A 19,352-nucleotide genomic window follows, 5' to 3' on the forward strand; every position below is an offset into this window, starting at 1 on the left:
GTGTTAGCGGCTCACCCATTGCTTTGTTGATGGTTTCTGTCAGCATTATCATGACGAACAAATTGATGTGCTTTCCTTCTCTTGCTGCTGCTCTCCTGTCCTGTATTATTCTTGGTCATTGAATGTTCATTTTACTGTCTTTAATTTGGTGTAGGTGCTTGGAAAAGTAGGGTTCAACTGCCCCATCTTTCTCACCTTGATCCACCACAGCTTTAGCTGGGTATCAATGATCATCTCCGAGGCCTTCTCCCTCTTGCCAACCTCACTTCGTCCCAAGTCAAACCCAATCTGTTCCCTGCTGACTCTTGGCATTGTGATGTCCCTTTCTGATGGCCTTGCTACTGTCGGCTCGAAATATAACAGGTATGATTAGATCTTTTTTCTTCCAATGCTTCAAAGATAGATAGCAATTTTTGTCGGTAAGTCGTTTGCTGTGAATATGTCTAGCATGGGTTTCTATCAGATGGATGAGATTGCTGTGTCACCGACAATTGTTCTAGCTTAATTGATGCCGTTCCTCCAGACATGGGCAAACTTCCCACGTTGTTCTTGGACAATCTAAAACATGTGTTATCCTTGTTTGAGGATTCCTTCTTTTCAATTCTAATCCAGGCATCACTAGCACCAATGGAGCTATCACAGCTCTCGGAGGGATGTCATTGTCTACATACACCTCAACCTGTTAGGTTCTCATCAACAAGAACCCAAGTCGGCAACATGGCAATTGGCATATCTTGGGCAAAATCTGGTCTTAATAAGGGAAGTGTTTTGACTAACATGGTGGAGATAATGCCGCCACTGAAGCAGTCTAAGAAGTCAAAACTTATTCTGCGCACTCGGTGAGCTCTCACGAAAACAAGCAAGCTTACTGAAAGAGTAAGTCATACTATCAGGGAATAACAACTTTTTGAGTTTTGTAAAGTTTCTCGAGTTACTACTTACGGAGGTACTACTAACACAATAGCAGATGTAGATTCTCTTGTCATATATCAAATTGGATTTTCCTTTAGAGGTTGAACAGATCTGCTTTAGCAGATGGTTTCTATGTTTCTCCCCATCTGTGAATTTTCATTCTTGCATATTCTTCTCGAGGGAATAGGAATCCTGCAAATAACATAACAATTTGTGATGTATACATACATACATATTCTTCTGATGGACTAGGAATACTGTAAATAACATAACAATTTGTGATATATATAACTTCTCATTCACACAAGAAAATAGTTAATTTGAAATGCTTTCGATCTCTGCTCCTATGATATGGTCCACTGAATTTTGACAGTTTTCTTCTCAATTGTACTTAGCAGAACTGCAGAGCAGATAACAACAGTATGACTCCTTCAACTCATGTCTATTGCTTGTTATTTTGTCTTCAACTGACCTTTTACTCATCAACATTTAGTCTTTTGCTGATTGCAACCATGTGTGTTTGTTGATGGCTCACCTTTTTCGTGTCTGCTCAATTATGAATCGTAGCCGGTGAACCTCTTTTTCAAGTTGCATCTGCTCCAGAATTCTAATCCTCCTTTTGTGTTGGGTTATCTGAAAGAAGAATCCAAACAAGTTTCTAATGGTTTCCTCTGGTTGCTATGAGCATAAGGCATTTTTGTCAGGTAGGTATCCTGCTTGAGGATCTACAAAATATTTTCTCTATCATTTCACTTGCTATTACTTAATTGTTTTACAGCATTGAGTCCTACTAATCTGATACTGTGTTTAGCATCTGCCATTGCTATCATTTCAACTTGAAATAATTTAGAGCTTACCATAAGTCATCTCTTACCAACTGTCTGTCTCCTAACCGAGCAACAAATCTGACTGCCACCAACCTTTCTAATTCTTGGTGGGTGACTAAACCATATTGTTTGGCTTTCGTCCAACCCTAAATCCACTTGTCTCCAAATTGACCATCCACAAAATTTCCTAGTTTGTAGAATTTTCATCTGCTTCTTTTCCATTATCATGTGTGATTACACAATATTATGACCTAGGGCAGAATGCTTGGACAACGTAGACCGAAACATGAAGCAGATCTTTTCATCTCCATGTTATGTTCTTGTCTGTATGTCAGATCATAAACATTGTATCAAACGCATGATGTCTTCAACCTACTTGTGATCACAGCAGTGATCTCATCCCGATTAAAAAAGAAAAAAGAGAGAGAGAGGGTGAAGCTGGAAAAGAAAGAAAGAAAGACTCTTTTAGGATGAGAAGATGAGACTTCCTTTTCATGGGGAATCTCCTTCCTTTGAAGCGTACCCCATCATCTTCCTCGTTGGAAACAGGGAGAGGCAAGCAAAGCATGGCAACAGGTAAGCGTACGAAGCAGGCATATCTCTTAGCTGGTAAGGTGGGAAAGGATAAGACCACCACGCCATGCACATTGCTGTGGTCCCTCATGACCTCTAAACCTTATCTCTTATCATAACTCTTTACACAGTGACCATAACTCGAGAAGAAGAAGAAGAAGAAGATATATCACTCGTGCCTCCCATTGTCTTACAGCTAAACTTTGGTTAGATTGCGTTCGATCATATAATTATTATCTTCACCGTCGGCTTGATGCTCATTGCATACATGTACTACTGGTCAAACATGTCGGAGATCGGAAAGGGAAAAACACCTAGGTGATGATCCGAAAGCATTGCCGTGACTGGGGAGGGGAGGCACCGAGAGCAGGTCTCCACCGCATCTCTCGCCCTCCTCTTCGTCGCCTTCAGGGACGGTGTGGTCTGATGAGGGGAGCGATGGCAGATACGTGGATGCAGAGATGAGCGATCCGTAGGAAGCTCTTCTTGCCTTGTACGCCATGAGAATTCTCCTGCGTTTGTTGAAGGGGTTTTCCGGCTTGGCGAGCTCGTTGGCATTTGCGTTGGCTGTTGCGTCCGATAAGCTCGCAAATGATTTGGATTTCCCTGAGAAGAAATTTGACAGCCCTCCCCTGCAATTCGAGAGAACATAGGAGATGATAATGAACAGCATGGATTGTAGGAGGAAAGCGGAGGAACGAAAGAGAAATGTGTACTTGATGGGAAGAGACTCTTCCAGGGTATCCAAGGAACCGAAAGCCCCTTCGCCTCTCTTGCTCTCCACCTCCTCTCCCTCCCCAACTCCTTCACCTTCCTTGTCCGAGGAAGAGGACGACGCAGCCCCGATGGAAGAGCTATCCGAGGAGTCCTCCTTCTCCTCCTCCTCCTCCTCCTCTTCCAGGCAGAATAAGGTCCTCTTCCTCACCACCTCCACCAGAGTCTGCTCCTTCTCCTCCTTCTTCTCTGCATGGAGGTAGGCGGGAAGACTAACGTGGTCCTTCAGCCCCACGCTGGAGATCACCAAAGAAGACATCCTCCTCCTCCAGCTCCTGTTCTTCCTTTACACCTCCTGCTCTCCACCTCCGGTGGCGCTGCTGTCAATCGATCGATGGACCAACCGGCAGGTCTTCCTGTCTCTTGCTCTGCCAGAAAACACACCCGCAAAGATCACGAGAGAGTGTGATGAGATTGAATAAGATGGGGAGGGATAAGGTTGGAGGAGTCGGAGTCCACCACGTACGCAAACGTGTCCCCGTTGGTGACAGAGACGCGACCTCAGAACCACCCAACACATAAGCATCGAGTTATACCGGAGTCAATACAACTCCTGTAACACTTCACTGTAACCTCTGACACATCCGCTGCTCCGACTCCAACCCTTTTTTTCTGTCTTCTCTCGTCCGCATGTATTTATACGTATATATCGACCTGATTCATTAAAAATACATGCATGCATCCCATCAAAGTGCGTTACACGTTGGTGCGAGTACCAGCTACGCATGTGCAATGAATCTGGACGATTTTTTCACGGAGAACTTGGTATCTTAATATGTAATTGCCTGCTAAATAGCTAGTAGGATTATGAGGAAGATGGATCAACAATAATTATAATCAAATTACTAGTACAATGTAAAATTATTTGTTTGAAGAATGTATAGAGATACATTTTTTTTTTCTTCTTAATTTTCCTTCATAACCAAAAGGCTTAGATAATTTAGTTAGGTTATTAACTTTTAAAAAAGAAGATAAATGTTGATTTCATGATCTTTTCTCTCCCCTGCATGAATCTTATATTTGCTTTTATAATTCATATTTATTATAGATTATCTGGTATCAAGACTTTTTTTTTTTCCCTGACACAAAGCCCAGCAAAAGCAATTGTTCTGCCAAGAATGGTCACACTGCAATGTAGTTGTCCTACAGACCCCAAACTTAATAGACTCATTGGCACAGAGATACTCCATGCTGGGTGTTGGGAAAGTATTTATCTGTCTTTATTTTATTAGGATCACTTGCAGATTCATTCATTATGATGTAGCTAAAGCTTTGGTTACATAAAAAAATGTACTGTTCTAATAATGCATGCATCTGGAGTGTCTCCTTCTCACATGATGGTTCGGAAAACACTTGACAGCCTCTTGAACTCTCTGATATCTGCTGCAACTATTTGATCAGTCAGTAGAGGAGCCATTGTGAGGTTTGCCAAACATGATGTGGTTAAAGCTTTGACGGTAGCAGGTCTTGCTTTTTATCTTCTTCAGTAGGTAAAAGTATTATTGTTCCATGCATGCATCTGCAGTGCTCTTGAAGCTGTGTATCAGTCGAAAATAGAGTAGACATTGTGAGGCAACTGAAGAGCAATGGATGAGGATGATGGTGGTTCTCTGTCACATCTGTTGTGGTCTGCACATGAAACCGGATAATATCTGATGGGATAAGGTAATTCTCAGCTATAGCCTATAGAACTAAGTAATGTGGCAATCCACAGTAAGAACTCCTTGTCCTCTTCGGTGACTTGTATTCCTCCATGTTCTTAAAGGTCAACAATGGAGAACGTAGGTTAGGAGGGTGAAAGTGCACAGGATATCCACAACGTAAATAAAGCATTGCACGGTGGCTTTGTAATACGTGCAAAGATCTGATTGAAGGTAATCAACATCGGCATTGGGATTCTCATCAACATTAGTAGGAACAGTAAAAGAAGCTACACAGTAGAACCATGAAAGACCGAGCTCCACACATCAGGCTACTGGCAGAGCAGCAATGGATCCTGAGATCGATGGTCCAACAAAGATGGACGCATCATGTATCCATGGATTCCCTCTCCCTCTAGTAGAGCAGTCATCAAGGTCACTGACAAGATTAGATCTTTATAGTTGATGTAATCTTTGCTGATACTTATATTTTATGGGCTTCATCGAATCATAACTCTTATGAACTGAGCCCAACCTATGCAGCAGTAAATTTAATGCAGTCATTCTGTGCAAGTTTTGCTTTTCTAGTCTGATCATAAATGGATTCCAAGTGTTGACCAGGATCTAACCTTCCCGGTGCTATTATCATCACACACAGCCTTGGGGTCAAACCTCACTGGAGACCAAACACTTGGAGACAGGCAGAACATGTGAGGGGGGCCCACCAAGCAACAGGAAAATTGACGTCTGCAGTGGGCCCCCATCTCCATCCAGGTGTGTGAGCTTTGTCAAACCCTAGATCTTGACTTGTGCACCCTTCTTCCATGCTTTGCACTCCGTCGCTGCCAGGGATTCGATGCATGTTTCAGACGACTGCCGGGAAGATAAGAACGATGCATAGTTGGGTTGGAATTAATCGAGGCCCTTCGGTCAATGACATCGCTGTCAGTGGTCTCCCAAGTGAATGACCAGTAATATCCACCCACGCCTGAGAGAACCATTACATATAGATTGGTGATAGGGCGGGCCCAAGGTCAAAATCACAAGCCAGCTAATTTTGACCACGGGACACGATTCCGTGGATCATCCATCCCTCCTTCTGTCAACTATTTCTATTCGAATTGATCTCTAAAGTTACTGGCGTAGGAATAGGGTTCATCATCTTGCCGCCAACCTCCACCCACTGGAATTAATATACGGCTTTAAGCGCGGAAGAAGTTGTTGACTGCCGAACGACCAATAAGAATCAGCCAAGTTGGACGCTCATGAACACGAAGTCAAAATGCTCAACGTCGATTGCAAGGGACAGTTAAATAATCCACATAGAGACCCTACAGAGATTGCACTCCTCGTCAAAAGCATTGTAACAGTGGCCGTTTGAACCTATTTATGTTGATCGATGATGACCACAAGATGGTTGACCCGCCACCACGAAGTCCAGCTGCCGAATTCGTAAGTGTGGATCCTACACCCACTTCCGGTCTCGCACATCTCACACGGATGAAGAAAGAGATGCTGGTCTCACGTCGCTTTCACAGCTGACACCAGTCAACGACAGTAGCGGCCCGCATCTTTTGACTTTACTGACACGTCTCCGGAGGCAAAGGCGACGACACACACGGATCTCAAACCCATCTCCAATCCGACTCACAACCAACCACGACACGACAAAAGGCTTCACTTGCCCCGATGACACACCGTACCCCGTCGAGTCAAAATTTCCTCCTTTTTTTTTTTTCTTTGCCAACGTAAAAAAAATGAAACATTTTGACAGATATCATCGGAGCATCTCGGTCCACAGAGAGGGAAAAAGAAAGGGGATATGGCTACATGGAAGCCTGAAGGAGATGATCGGCGCCCTCAGAAGGCGGAGGCGGAGGCGGTGACGGGCTCGGGCGCCGCGACGGTGGCGGCGCTCGGAGTGTGGCGGTGCTCGCCCTCGTACGTGACGATCAGCATCGTGGGGTCGTCCGGCGCCCGCTCCACGTGCTTCCTCGCCGGGCATCCACGCAGCGTGCTGCACTTGTAGTAACCCCTGAGACGACCACGGTGTGAGGAACGGGGGTTAGATCGAACTGCAGCCGTTTGATGGAAATCGGACGGGCATAGGAGGGGAAGGAAGGGGCGTACGTACCTGGGATATGGAGATCCCTTGATCGGTTTCTGCCCGTACTTGCGCCACGAGTACTCGTCCGGCGGGATGTCGGCCAGCTTCGAGCTTATTGCCGGCACGCGTATCGTCCGCTTCACCCGTGATTTCCTGTTTTGTATACGAGTCTAGTTAGATGCAAAGCTACGGCGTAGGTTTCGTAGAGCGCGCTAATCAAAGATCACGGCTTGCTAATTTGCTTCCTTGCATCTCGCACCTTCTCTTGGAGCAGTGGCAGCGAGAGCCGGGGATGGCGTACTTGCCGGCGACGTGCTCGGAGTTGGTGTGGCCGTGCTCGTGGCACCGCCGACTGATTGTGGACGAGAATGGAGGCTTTCCGGCGGATACGGCCGCCGCAGGCGGGGGGAGGAGGAAGGATGAGGCGCCTGGCCTGCCGTTCGACACGCTGCCGTCGCCGGTGACGGACGACATGAACGAGGATGTCGCCGAAGACATTGGCTTCGAGATGCTGAAGCACTCCTTGCTGAACCGGCTCGGTGCCGACACCTCGCAGGTGGCGACCGGCTCGGTGAAGTCCAGTGTCAACGGTCGGGAAGGTGGCGGCAGGGGATGGTGGGGAGGCTTTACCCGGAGCGGGATCGGGGCGAGGGTCAGGGTCTTCGCTGCTTCGGGGAGCGACGGCTCGACCGACGGCTCCGTAGGTGGCGGCGCCGTGGGGCTGCGGCGGAAGCGGGCGTGGCCGGTGCGGTTGAGAATCGATATGACTTTCTTGAACTTGGAGACGGCGTGGTCGGTGATATCGCGGCAGTCTAGCTGCTGCTGCTGGGAGAGACGGCTGATGAGGTGCTCCATGGAGCGGATCCCGGCGGCTGCCGCCTCTTGGATGGCGATCTGGTCGTCCATCTTGGCGTACCCCATCAGATCAACGGCCATCGTTCCCAGATCGGAACCCTGTCAAGAGAGCATGGGAAAGTGAAGAGGCCGAAGTAGCGAGGGCGGAGAAAGAGGAACAAGGAGGCTGTCTTATAACGACGAAGTGGAAGAGGACCTCTATTATTGAAGTCAAAGGTGACCCATCCGACGGCTGTGATCGATTACTTTTTCTTCGTGATGGGATCGAAATCAGAAACGTTTATATTCCCTTGGAGACATCCATGTCGTGCGCCGACTGAGCCCACAGCCATGTATCCATAAAGATTGTGACACGTCAGAGGTAACTCGGGCCGTCAAGCTAGATCTCGGTCGAAAAGATGGAAGGAGTTTCTCTGTACCCATCTGTGTTTACTCGTTTACTCCATTAGAGATGATATGGTCTGCGTCCGTGGGACCACCGATTGGTGCAACCGCGGAGTGTGGGTCAGAAATTGGGTGAGATTAACGGGTGCAGACAGGCGCCTCTCCTCTTCCATGGTTTTGGTGGACTTTTGTCGCGCGAGTTTTCCGAAGGACAAAAGGAAATTAGGAACAAAGCATATTTACGCCGGTAAGACAGGAGGGGAGCTGTAGCATTGACTGTGAGTTGTTGCCAAGATTGCCCCTTCATATTATTTTATCGATCGTCTTCAAATGGGTGAAAGTAGCATCTCATGTTGATGTCGGAGAGGGTGGACTTTCTGGGCAAAAGCTGGAGTGGTTGGCTTCGGTAGTGACCCATCCATCACGGGGAAATGTAACCCGTCAAGCAATACCGGGCGAAAAGGACCCATGCGAGCTGACCACGCAAAGGATTGGAAAGTGGACCCCAGCACTTGGTCGCGGAACTTGAGTGCGCCCGACGGTGGGCGGAGACTTGGGTTTCGTCTTGGCAGCTGCGAGTGTTGACCATAACTGACGCTCTTAGCCGTTGGATCATGAAATCGAACCGTTAACATGTAGTGCGTTATCACCTTGAGAAAGGCGCCTGTTGTTACCCAATTCCCCGGTGGGACTCATAGATCGACCGTCCTTCCCTCCCGCCCATTACATCTCGACCATCCGTTTAAGGATGATGGCTGAGACGAACGATAGTCGTTTAAGATGGTTAAATTCAAAACAAGAACCCGAAAAAGAAAAACGAGACACAAGCAAGTGTTAAATTGGGAGTAGAATGATACCAGAAATATCTATCTAATTTTCCGATTCATTTTTTGTAATTTCACATTGTTACAATTTAGGAATTCCAATTGACTTGATGTAGGATATCTATCCAATAGTCAATAGTGTGTGTGCCGTCGTCAGCTCTGACGAGCCTTACTTAAATGGGCTAAAAGATTAGGGTCTGAACATTGCTTAGTTGGAAACCCAGCCAAGCCCATGGGCGAAATATAAATGGTCAAGCAATTCCGGATTTTAATTTGTCGAGGAACTTACTGGAAACATAGAGACCATCGGGTGCGTGGCGATGGCATGAATAAATCTGATGTCTAACTAACCTGAATATGCTACTCACCACACGTCAGATAGAGATGATACCAATCTTCCACCTACTTGTTGTCCGCTGCTTCCCATTTCCATTTGTCTCGGTGCCTTCGCCTCACTTCAGTCCGCAAACATCCCACTCTTGACGATCGCGTCGCACTGCATTCCAAATTAAACCATCCACATTGATCCGACACGTGATCTTTGGACCTTTTCGCATCCCATCCCCCTTACCAATGATTCGAAGGAGATAATTTGCTGAATTCTTCCTGATTCTTATATGGCCAAATATTATAAAAAAAAAAAATCAAGTTTCCATTTGTTTCGGTAGAGATTTTTTTTTTGTTTTTTATATTTATGTTAAGTTTTTTTTTATTTTATAAATAAAATAAAATTATCCTAATCTTAATCTCATCAATCTTGTCATCAGGCCTTACCTCTATCTCCATATGATCATGCCCTGGACATCCTTCATCATTATTATTATTATTATTATTTTTTATCATTGAGGTAAAGGAGGTTATGGATTGTCTCTTTCTCCTCTCCGATATGATATATGGTAAATCGTACATTCTTCTCGATAAAACTATACTTATGTCCTTCGTCTTTACTTTTTGAATCTATCGTCAATGACCTCAAGTTTCATATTAGATTCCTCATGAATTATATGAATAATTATATTTAAAAAAATTATTTGTGTATGAAATAAAAAGGATAGTACGTGGCGAAAAAACAAAAAAAAAAAAGGTAAAAACGATTTTTTTTTTGGGGTCTACGTTGATCGACTGAGGTGGAAAAGTAATATTATCTCATAATGTGCCGTTCATTACCTTCTGATTTGTTAGGTTCGAATAGAAGATGGAAAGAAATGGCCCGGTGATCGATGCGAGGAAGGAGTTCACCTGCTCCATCTAATCACGTGTCGACCAACCAACGGACCACATCGCGTGGTATTCTAGCACAATTTTAAAGAGATTTGGTGGGCCGAGATGTACGACCTTGCACTCCACTCGACAGCTGATCCACTGCTTCTCTATTTACTCCTCGTGTCTCTTCTTCTTTATTGTCACACACGTCATGCCAGTAATGCTACGCCGCGGGTTCCACTATCCAGACTCATACAGAGTCCAGCTTGCCGTGCTGGCAATGTCATTTTCGTAATTTTATGATCTTCGATGTCAATATGACCGCCGTCTCTCCTCCCCTGCATCGCCCGTGGATTTAATTGCCATTTAGTGCGAGAGAGGAGGCTTCATCGGAGGAGATGAGCCCGACGACGGAGAAGCCGGCCGAGACAGCCACCGAGGCCACCGGAGGAGGAGGAGGAGGAGGAGCACTGCCTGCGGAGCCCGTCGGGGCCGCGCAGGACCCCTGCTACGACTGGCGACGGGACGCGATCGAGGGCGGCTCCCTTCGCCACGTTGATCTCCACACGGGCACCAACGGCTGGGCCTCCCCTCCCGGTGACCTCTTTCACCTCCGTGGCCCCAACTACTTTTCCCGCCGGCAGAAGTGCCCCTCCGGCGAGTGGCTCCTCAGGCCCGCCGGCGTCGACTGGCTCCGCTCCACCTCCCGCCTTGACAACGTCCTCGGCCGCCCGGACAACCGCGTGGCCGGTGCCCTCCGACGCGCCCGCGCTCTCGGCGTCGCCCGTAAGGCCTTTATCTTCGCCGTCAATCTCCAGGTTCCTGGCCGTGAGTGCCACTCCGCCGTCTTCTACTTCGCCGCCGAGGAGCCAATCCCGCCGGGCTCCCTCTTCTACCGCTTCGTCCACGGCGACGACGCCTTCCGGAATGCGCGATTCAAAATCGTCAACCGGATCGTGAAGGGACCTTGGATCGTGCGGGCCGCCGTCGGGAACCACGCTGCCTGCCTCCTGGGGAAGGCGCTCACCTGCAAATACCTCCTCGGTGAGGACTACCTCGAGATCGACGTTGACATCGGGAGCTCCGCCCTCGCCAACGCCATCCTCCACCTCGCCCTCGGCTGCGTGACGGCGGTCACAATCGACATGGGGTTCCTGGTGGAGGCGCAAGCGGAGGAGGAGCTGCCGGAGCGTCTCCTGGGTGCGGTCAGGGTAGCGCAGATGGAGATGAGTTCGGCCACCTACGTGGAGACTAAACCCAAGTCAGCAGAGGCCGGAAAGGGGGGGTTCCGCGGGCTGGCGAAGGTCAACCACCACCAGGATAGTAGCTCGACTTCGAAGCCATCGAGATCAGGAGACGGCAAGGAACGCAACGAAGGTTAGGGCTTTCATCACTTGCTCTTTGTCAAAAAGGCGAGTTTTTTAGGGTATGCAGATAATAATCTGCCAACTCTGGAAAGGGATGGTGGGATCGTCAGGGTATATATAGCATGTCTTCATCTTCTTCAGACGCATCTTATGTTTAATTGCTCGAGTTGATATCTCCATGCTTAATCAAGTTGCTTGTTGGTATTCACTGTGGTAAATTACTGTTCCATTGAACATCGCCACCAATTGTTTGATTTTAGATGCTGCCAATGGATACTTGTCTGATTTATGCCTGCAGGTATGATGATGGATTGGTTGGATCTTCTTTGCACTCTGATCTTGATTTCCTGCATATTAGTCCCGAAATTGCTCCTGATAAAGTTTAGTAATGTAGGAGAGGGGAAATGTGACTATGAATTGAATCAGTTGGATCCACTCTTGACTCGGTGTAAAATGCCCTGGGATTCTTTTAGCTCCTTTAATGTTCTTGCATGTGTATCTACGTAAAGAACAACTCTAAACATAGGTTGAACTAGTGTCTCTAATTTCAAGCCTTGCCCACAAATTGGATATATAGATGATTGGCATCTGCAGCTGCGGATTGCTGAAACAGTTATTTGCTTGAGGTTGATTAAAACCAAGCAAGAATGAAAAGCAAACTCTCTGATTATAAATCGTGAGGTCCCAATATGTGCCGTGCAGTTTCCTTTAAACACTTGAACTTATATGTATGTATTGGTTCAGAATTAAGTGCTAAAGCTCAGTTCTTTTCATCATAGATTTTCCATGCAGCAAGGGATCTCATTGCGAGAAAGAAAGCTTAAACAGCAAGATAGATATCCGCCACAGCAATCACTCAAATTCTTAATTCATGTCTTTTAACGAGAGTATAGAATTAGAGAATATCCTGAGCCAATCTCATGTGATACATTTGCAGTTTCTTCAATGTGACTGGAGCTTTGGAACCCTGAGAGAAGTAATATATTGTCTATTACCTTTCTACTAAGACAATCAGGTCTTCTTCTTCTTCTTCTTACTGACTAGAAAAGCAATCAATCTGAGGAGTGCGCTTCCCTTTAAAGATAGCTTTCCGGGCCACTAACAGTAAGAATGCTTATCTCTGAAATCATCAACAAGTATGAACTATCACTTGCAGTTCTGTGTGGTCCATGCTTCTGCATCTGCTTTCTGCAAGTTTTTTCTGTAACATTGTGCCACTTTTATGGCGTCTACCAATGACTGCAATCCTTCTATTAGTAAATTGTATTGGGTGCTGTAAAATGTGCCTGGTTTATGGTTGCAAGCTGTTTTGTGGTCCTTGTGGATTGCAAGTTGTTCTCTAGTGATTGGATCTCTGGTATCTTGGAGATCTTATTATATCAAGGTTTGAGGGTACTGGACTGAACAGATATAATTGTGCATTTGAATCTTATATGTATCCAAGTGGTCGTTTATGTGGATAAACATGGAATATATGTGCAATGCAAAATCAGATACAGGTGCATTATAATCAAATGCAGTTTGTATCTGCATTGCTTTTCCTTTTAATCTGAGCAGCAAACATTTGCTATACTTGTATGTTAAGTCCTTTGAACTTTCATGACAATCGATGTATCATAAATCTTCATCAGTTGTAAGGCTGAGTTTTCTTCAGTTAGTAGATGTATAACAAGCTTAACGTTTTGAATTGTACTGATATCTCATTGTCATATCGACGCGTTGACTAATTTGGCTCACATTATGTTTTCAATTGTGACATAATATCAAAATGGGGTAAGTTGAGATTAAGTGAGCAAGAGAAAATGATAGCTGAGAGCAAGACAGATGCAGAGTGAAGGATAATACGACAATCATAATAGTGCCCTCATTATTTTGGCTCATTCTCATGATTTCCTCCACCGAAACAACATCAGATATAGTTCTGCTTCTTTTGGGGTCTCTTATCGTCTTCTTCATATGTAATGGCATGTTAAGTTGGATCGGATATTTATTGTGGCTGCTGATGGATCCAACAAAGATTGTTGTGGACAGAGCGAGAAAGATCAAGTAAGCATTCTTTATCTCACATAATGACAATTTTTCCTAGACTTTCCAGAGTACCATATCATCTTTCCTGGCAATTACCATTCTTTGTTTCTTGTGTGTGGTTTACCTGCTACTTGATGACCATGGCAGGAAAAAACAAGACGTAAGAAAAGGAATCAGGCACAAGTGTGGATGGATACACCCCATGGAAGGATGAAGCAGGGAACTTGAAGGTCTATGCCAAAACTCTATATGCCATTTTCTACGGAGGAGGATCAAAGTTAGTCGGACTTAATCGGTTAAGAACAATGATTTAAAAAAGGCATTCGGGTGCTCGGGTGAGGTGAGGCGAGGCCCAAGTACCTCATTTCACTTCCAAGCAGCGCACTTCAAAGAGGCACCGCCTGGGCGCTCGCTCGAGCCTAAGCGTTGGGCACTTCGGGCGAGCACCTAAGTTAAAACCAGACGATCGAACTAGTGTTTTAGGTCTGGTTCGGTCTTCGGTGCTTTAGTTGGTTCAATCGAACCAACTAAAGCACCAGTTGTCGCTGCCCAACCCTAACCCTACTCGTTGTCGCTGCCACTCCCGCTGCTCTTCGCTCCCGCTGCTCGTCGCTGCCACTATCGCTGCTGTTGCCGCTGTCGCCGCTATCGTCGCTCCCGCTCCCACTGTCGCTGTCGTTGCCGTTGTCGCTTCCTCTTTTCTCAGTCAGCACCCCCTTACACTCCTCTTTCTTCTTCTCCTTCTGTATACTGTTAATAGTATACAATATACTATTAACAATATACTAATAATATTATTTATATTTATTAGATTAATAATATATTATTTTAATTTTAACATTATTAATTTTTATTTATTTGAAATTATTGTTAGGTTTCAAGATAAATGTCAAATGTATAGAGCAACTCAATAGAGTCTTCAATGGCATCAAAAAAAGATCCTGCATGGAAGTATAATTATCTGAAGGATCCGAAAGATCCTAAAGCAGTGACTTGCATATTCTACAATAAGACTACTAGAGGTGGTATTTTTCATGCAAAACAATATCTAGTAGGAAATTTTAAGAATGCAGCAGCTTACAAAAGTGTCCACCTGAGGTAAAAAAAGAGTTGCTGAGTTATATGAATGAAAAGAAGACAAAAGAATGAATCTTATAAGAATTTACCAAAGACAATATTGAATATCTTAGGGATGAAGAAGAAGATTATTCTATGAATATTAACCCAAGTAGGAAAAAAATATACGATAAAAAAGGAAAAGAAGTTATGAGTACTAAGAAGGGTAAAAAAGGATCGATGGATCTATATATGTTTCAAGGATCCCAGAAGCAATAAGGGCAAGTAGGAGGCTCAAAATTTAGACAAACAAATATAAGTGATGCTTGTGATAAAGAAATAAGAGGAAGAACAATTCAGCACATTGCTCGCTTCTTCTATTAGACTGGTCTTCCCCTCAATACAACTCATTTAGACAATTTTATGGATATGATTGAAGCTATTGGAAGATATGGTGTGGGATTAAAACCTCCAAGTTATTATGAGATGCGAGTTCTATTATTGCAAAAAGAATTAAATTATACAAATGATTTACTAAAGGGTCATAAAGAATCATGAGCAACACATGGTTGCTCTATTATGTCAGATGTTTGGATTGACAGGAGGCGCATGAGTATAATTAATTTTATGATTAATTATTCTTTAGGGACTATGTTTGTGAAGTTAATAGATGCTTCATCTTTTGTAAAATCTGGAGACAAGATATATGGTTTACTTGACAACTTTATGGAAGAAATTGGAGTCTAAAATGTCGAGCAACTATATATTAGTTAGTAATATTCATCTTTTAAATTTTTTTAATTATTTTATCTTTAATTAAATATATTAAACTCTTAAGTCTTATCATTTTTGTTATCCTTTGTCTCAAGTAAATTGCTTGAAACAAAAAGACAACACTTATATTGGACTTCACGTGCAGCATATTGTATTGATTTAATGTTAGAGGATATTGGAAAGATCTTAGACATCAAGAAAACCCTAGAAAGTGTAATTTTTATTATTGGATTTCTTTATAATCATATTAGGGCTTTGAATATGATGAGAGAATTTACAGGGAACAAAGAATTAGTGAGATATGGTGTCACCCGATTTGCTACTTCATTCTTGATATTACAGAGTGTGCATCATCAAAAACAAAATCTGATAAACATGTTTATCTCTAAGAAATGGGTGACAAGCAAATGGGCAAAAGAAGCAAAAGACAAGAGGGCTACTGATATCATCTTAATGTCATCCTTTTGGAATCATGTAGTTTATACATTAAAGGTAATCGGTCCTCTTGCTCGAGTCCTTCGGTTGGTAGATAATGAAAATAAGCCTGCAATGAAATATATTTATGAGGCTATGGATAGAACAAAGGAGACAATTAAAAGGTCTTTTAATGAAAATGAAGAAAAATATGAGAAAATTTTTACAATCATTGGCGAAAGATGGAATTGTCAACTTCATCGTCTCTTACATGCAATAGGATATTATTTGAACCCTGAATTTTTTTATAAGATTAAATCTATTGGGTTTGATGTAGAAGTTTTGGATGGGTTATATCAGTGCGTTGCAAGATTAGTTCCCAGCCTTGAGGTTTAAGATAAGATTATTTATAAATTATCTTTATATAAAAATATCGAAGGTTTTTTTTGAATTCCAATAGTCGTTCGATTCAGGATAACTACGTCTTCAGGTATTAATAATTTGATATAATTAATTTCATATATATTATGTTACTATGTTATTGCTAATAATAACATAAATTTTACAACTGAATGATAGAGTCTATTTGAAAATTCCACTGTGAACTTACAGCAATTTGCTATCAAAGTATTTAGTTTGACATGTAATGCTTCGGGTTGTGAGCGAAACTGGAGTGTCTTTGAGCATGTAAGGATCACTAAATATTTTTATTTTAATTAATTAATTTATTTAGATAAATATATTAATATATTTTTAAATTATATGATATGACATATTCACTTAAAGAGAAAAAATCGGTTGGAACATTAACGATTGCATGATCTTGTTTACATAAAGTATAATTAAGCTTTGAAGGCTCGTCATGATTTGTAAAATAGAATTGATTCAATCTCGTTATAAGATATTGATGATTCAAATGAGTGGTTGGTAGGAGAAATGGGTGCTAACTTGCAAGATGCCGAGCTTATATTTGAAGATGATAGATTGACATGAGGAGATGTGGTAAGAGCTTCAGGTACCGGAGAATTACAAACATATTCAAGACAGATGACAAAGAGAAAAATGAGTGCAAAAGCATCAAGCTCGGCTCCTGCTATTTTTGAAGACATAGAAAATAAAACATATTTTTGATGAAGAGGAAGGAGTCGGAGGACAAGCGGAAGAGGACGAATTCAATGAAGATGATTTATGGGAAAATGATGATAATATTGATTATGATGAATGACTTTGATGTAAAATTTTATTGTTTTGAATTTTGAAACTTTTTGTTAATGTGATATTATGATTTTGTCTTAGATTTTCTTAATTTAATAATATATTTTTAATTTAAAATTTTAAATAATTATATTTATTAATTATATTATATATTTTTATATTTTAGCGCTTCGTTTCGCTCGGCCGAACGCCTAGCACCTCGAGCATTTTTGGGCATTGGTAACACTTTTTAAATCACTAATTAAGAAATGAATAACATTCTATGACCTTAGACTAAATTGTGTGGGATGATAGTGAGACTCCAACCATCATTTGGACAAAACGTAAAATACCATTAAAGTAATAGATTTTGTGGAGGAGCAAAAGAAGCTGACCAATATTTTATTATTTTCAACAGCATCTTTAAATTGACTATATTTTATAGTGACTCAAAGACCATGTTTATGCACCAGAATGTTCAGCTGCATTGTTGCTATACTAGACTTGTTTCTCCCAGTCACTAAATAACTATGATTCAGTACTAGTCGCAAAATTCATGAAAAAAGAGAGAAAAAAAATGCTTTCTACTATTTTTTTTTTCTTTCTAGAATCCTCTTAAATATACCAGCAGAACCTTGTCAAATATTTCTAAGCTTATATATTTCTGACCTTTCCTCAAAGATTATTATGCCTGTTGGTGAACAAATGCAGAAACAATTCTCAACCTAGCCAGTCTACATCACAAATACAAAGTCCTTAAGGAGGATAGCTAAACATGATACGATGTTGTTCTACTCTGTGTCTAGTTGATGCAGTATAATAAATAAAGAAACGACCCAAACGATGTTGTTGCAGTATAAATACGATTGTCGTTCTACTCTGTGTCTAGTTGAATCTGAATTGTTTTGTTCGTCTTTTTGGCCAATATATATTATCGTTAAATTCTTATCAGGGACGAATATTGCCGCCCCCTATCAATATGAAAAGATTGTATAGCAATTAGGATTTCTCGACTATCTTTCTTTCTTCTCGGTGGTAAAACCAATCTAATTGACACCTTTGTACCTTTTCATTCTTCCCCAATCTCTTGAAGCTAATGTTTTGACGCCATGGAGACTTCAAACGCCTTGAAAGACGCGACGCGTTCTCTCCGACCCAACTAAAACGTATTGACATGAATCTAGTTTTTATTGTTTGGAAGCTAATAGCTTCTCAACCATTACTTACATATCTAAATGCAAAATATTTTCGAGGTCATATAGAACATAAAAAAATATATATATTTTTATTCATCAATTATTAAACATGGTTCGATAGAAGATATAACGAGAGAGATGACTATAATTAGTATTGATGGTGAGAGAAGAATCACAGATTACAAAGACAAAAAAAAAAGAAGAAAAAAGAAAGCAATATCAATCGATCATTCATTATCACCGGCAGATGCATCCAATATTGCAAGTGGAAATTTCCTGTCTGCATTTTGATAGGGATTACAGTCTGTTTTGTCATTTCCTTCACGTTTATTTGCTCTCTCTCTCTCTCTCTCTCTCTCTCTCTCTCTACTGTTGACTGTGGAATACTCTGCATTGAAAATGCTTCCAGGAAATTCTCTTGTGCTGACTTAGAAGACAATGTAGTCTTTGTTTTCTTTGGTCCAACGAGAAACATCATTGTGAATGTACCCTCTCATCGATGAGCCCTACTGCTTCCTACAAATCCTCTTGCATCCATCACCTGCACCCAACCTTCTCCTCTCCTCACCTTTGCTAAGGGCAGATTCGGCATCACCATGATACAAGAGGAGGAGTGCGACGTAGTCCTCCGTCTCGCAGTAGGAGGCGGGGAGAAGACTCCAGTTCGAGAGATCTCGGAGAGGCTCATGAGACCGGCAAACGAGAGAGAGGAGGCGGAAGGCACGAGAAGGAAGCTGAGGCTCTCCGAAGAGCAGCTGAGCTTGCTTGAAGATAGCTTCAGAGCCCACAACACGCTCGCCCATGTCTGCACCCCTGTATCATCCATCCTTGTTATACCCATGGATTTCAGCTCTTGCTTCCGCGGGCTAATCATCGACCTCTCTTGGCAGGACCAGAAGCGAGAGCTGGCGCAGAGGTTGCACTTACAGCCAAGGCAAGTGGAAGTATGGTTCCAGAACAGAAGAGCCAGGTAGAACTGCAACTCTCCTCTACCCTATTCGGATCACGTAATGTGTCTTCATGGACTGGTCCTGTATGATCTGTAGGAGGAAACTGAAGCAGACCGAAGAGAACTGTGAGTCCCTGAGGAAGTGCTGCCAGAGGCTCACCAACGAGAACAGAAGACTCAAGAGGGAGTTGATGGGGCTGAGGGCAGCGAGGCTAATAACGTGTTCCTCGTGCGAGAAGATAGCGAGGGACGAGAAGAAGACCATTAATTCCTGA

General features: G+C 43.0%; 4 protein-coding genes across 4 annotated transcripts; 2 read left to right on the forward strand and 2 right to left on the reverse strand.

Moving 5' to 3' along the window:
- Positions 1 to 2,402: 2,402 nt before the first annotated feature.
- On the reverse strand, positions 2,403 to 3,538 carry LOC135617279 (protein OXIDATIVE STRESS 3 LIKE 4-like). The gene is made up of 2 exons (XM_065117336.1): positions 3,029 to 3,538; positions 2,403 to 2,944 (listed from the first exon to the last, which is right to left on the reverse strand). Exons 1-2 carry the CDS (start codon positions 3,343 to 3,345, stop codon positions 2,593 to 2,595), a joined length of 669 nt encoding a protein of 222 aa, XP_064973408.1. The 5' UTR covers positions 3,346 to 3,538; the 3' UTR covers positions 2,403 to 2,592.
- Positions 3,539 to 5,992: 2,454 nt separating this feature from the next.
- Positions 5,993 to 7,849, reverse strand: LOC103991925 (WRKY transcription factor WRKY51). Its single transcript, XM_009411467.3, has 3 exons — positions 7,093 to 7,849; positions 6,861 to 6,986; positions 5,993 to 6,761 (listed from the first exon to the last, which is right to left on the reverse strand). The coding sequence occupies exons 1-3, from the start codon at positions 7,767 to 7,769 to the stop codon at positions 6,587 to 6,589; spliced, it is 978 nt and encodes a 325-aa protein (XP_009409742.2). The 5' UTR covers positions 7,770 to 7,849; the 3' UTR covers positions 5,993 to 6,586.
- A 2,492-nt stretch (positions 7,850 to 10,341) lies between these two features.
- On the forward strand, positions 10,342 to 11,674 carry LOC135617280 (protein ENHANCED DISEASE RESISTANCE 2-like). The gene has a single exon (XM_065117337.1). It carries the CDS (start codon positions 10,498 to 10,500, stop codon positions 11,479 to 11,481), a length of 984 nt encoding a protein of 327 aa, XP_064973409.1. The 5' UTR covers positions 10,342 to 10,497; the 3' UTR covers positions 11,482 to 11,674.
- A 7,050-nt stretch (positions 11,675 to 18,724) lies between these two features.
- LOC103991935 (homeobox-leucine zipper protein HOX7-like) lies at positions 18,725 to 19,352 on the forward strand. Its single transcript, XM_065115534.1, has 2 exons — positions 18,725 to 19,062; positions 19,175 to 19,352. The coding sequence occupies exons 1-2, from the start codon at positions 18,725 to 18,727 to the stop codon at positions 19,350 to 19,352; spliced, it is 516 nt and encodes a 171-aa protein (XP_064971606.1).

This window comes from Musa acuminata, chromosome BXJ2-7 (genome assembly GCF_036884655.1).
Source record: "Musa acuminata AAA Group cultivar baxijiao chromosome BXJ2-7, Cavendish_Baxijiao_AAA, whole genome shotgun sequence".
Classification (NCBI taxonomy): Eukaryota; Viridiplantae; Streptophyta; class Magnoliopsida; order Zingiberales; family Musaceae; genus Musa; species Musa acuminata.

Coding starts and splice junctions, on each gene's coding strand:
- LOC135617279 (XM_065117336.1), bottom strand. CDS start 3,345: ATGTCTTCTTTGGTGATCTCCAGCGTGGGGCTGAAGGACCACGTTAGT. Junction 2,945..3,028: donor GAAGAGTCTCTTCCCATCAA/GTACACATTTCT, acceptor CTCGAATTGCAG/GGGAGGGCTGTCAAATTTCT.
- LOC135617280 (XM_065117337.1), top strand. CDS start 10,498: ATGAGCCCGACGACGGAGAAGCCGGCCGAGACAGCCACCGAGGCCACC.
- LOC103991925 (XM_009411467.3), bottom strand. CDS start 7,769: ATGGCCGTTGATCTGATGGGGTACGCCAAGATGGACGACCAGATCGCC. Junction 6,987..7,092: donor TGCCACTGCTCCAAGAGAAG/GTGCGAGATGCA, acceptor TATACAAAACAG/GAAATCACGGGTGAAGCGGA. Junction 6,762..6,860: donor AAGGGATCTCCATATCCCAG/GTACGTACGCCC, acceptor TGGTCGTCTCAG/GGGTTACTACAAGTGCAGCA.
- LOC103991935 (XM_065115534.1), top strand. CDS start 18,725: ATGATACAAGAGGAGGAGTGCGACGTAGTCCTCCGTCTCGCAGTAGGA. Junction 19,063..19,174: donor AGGTTGCACTTACAGCCAAG/GCAAGTGGAAGT, acceptor TATGATCTGTAG/GAGGAAACTGAAGCAGACCG.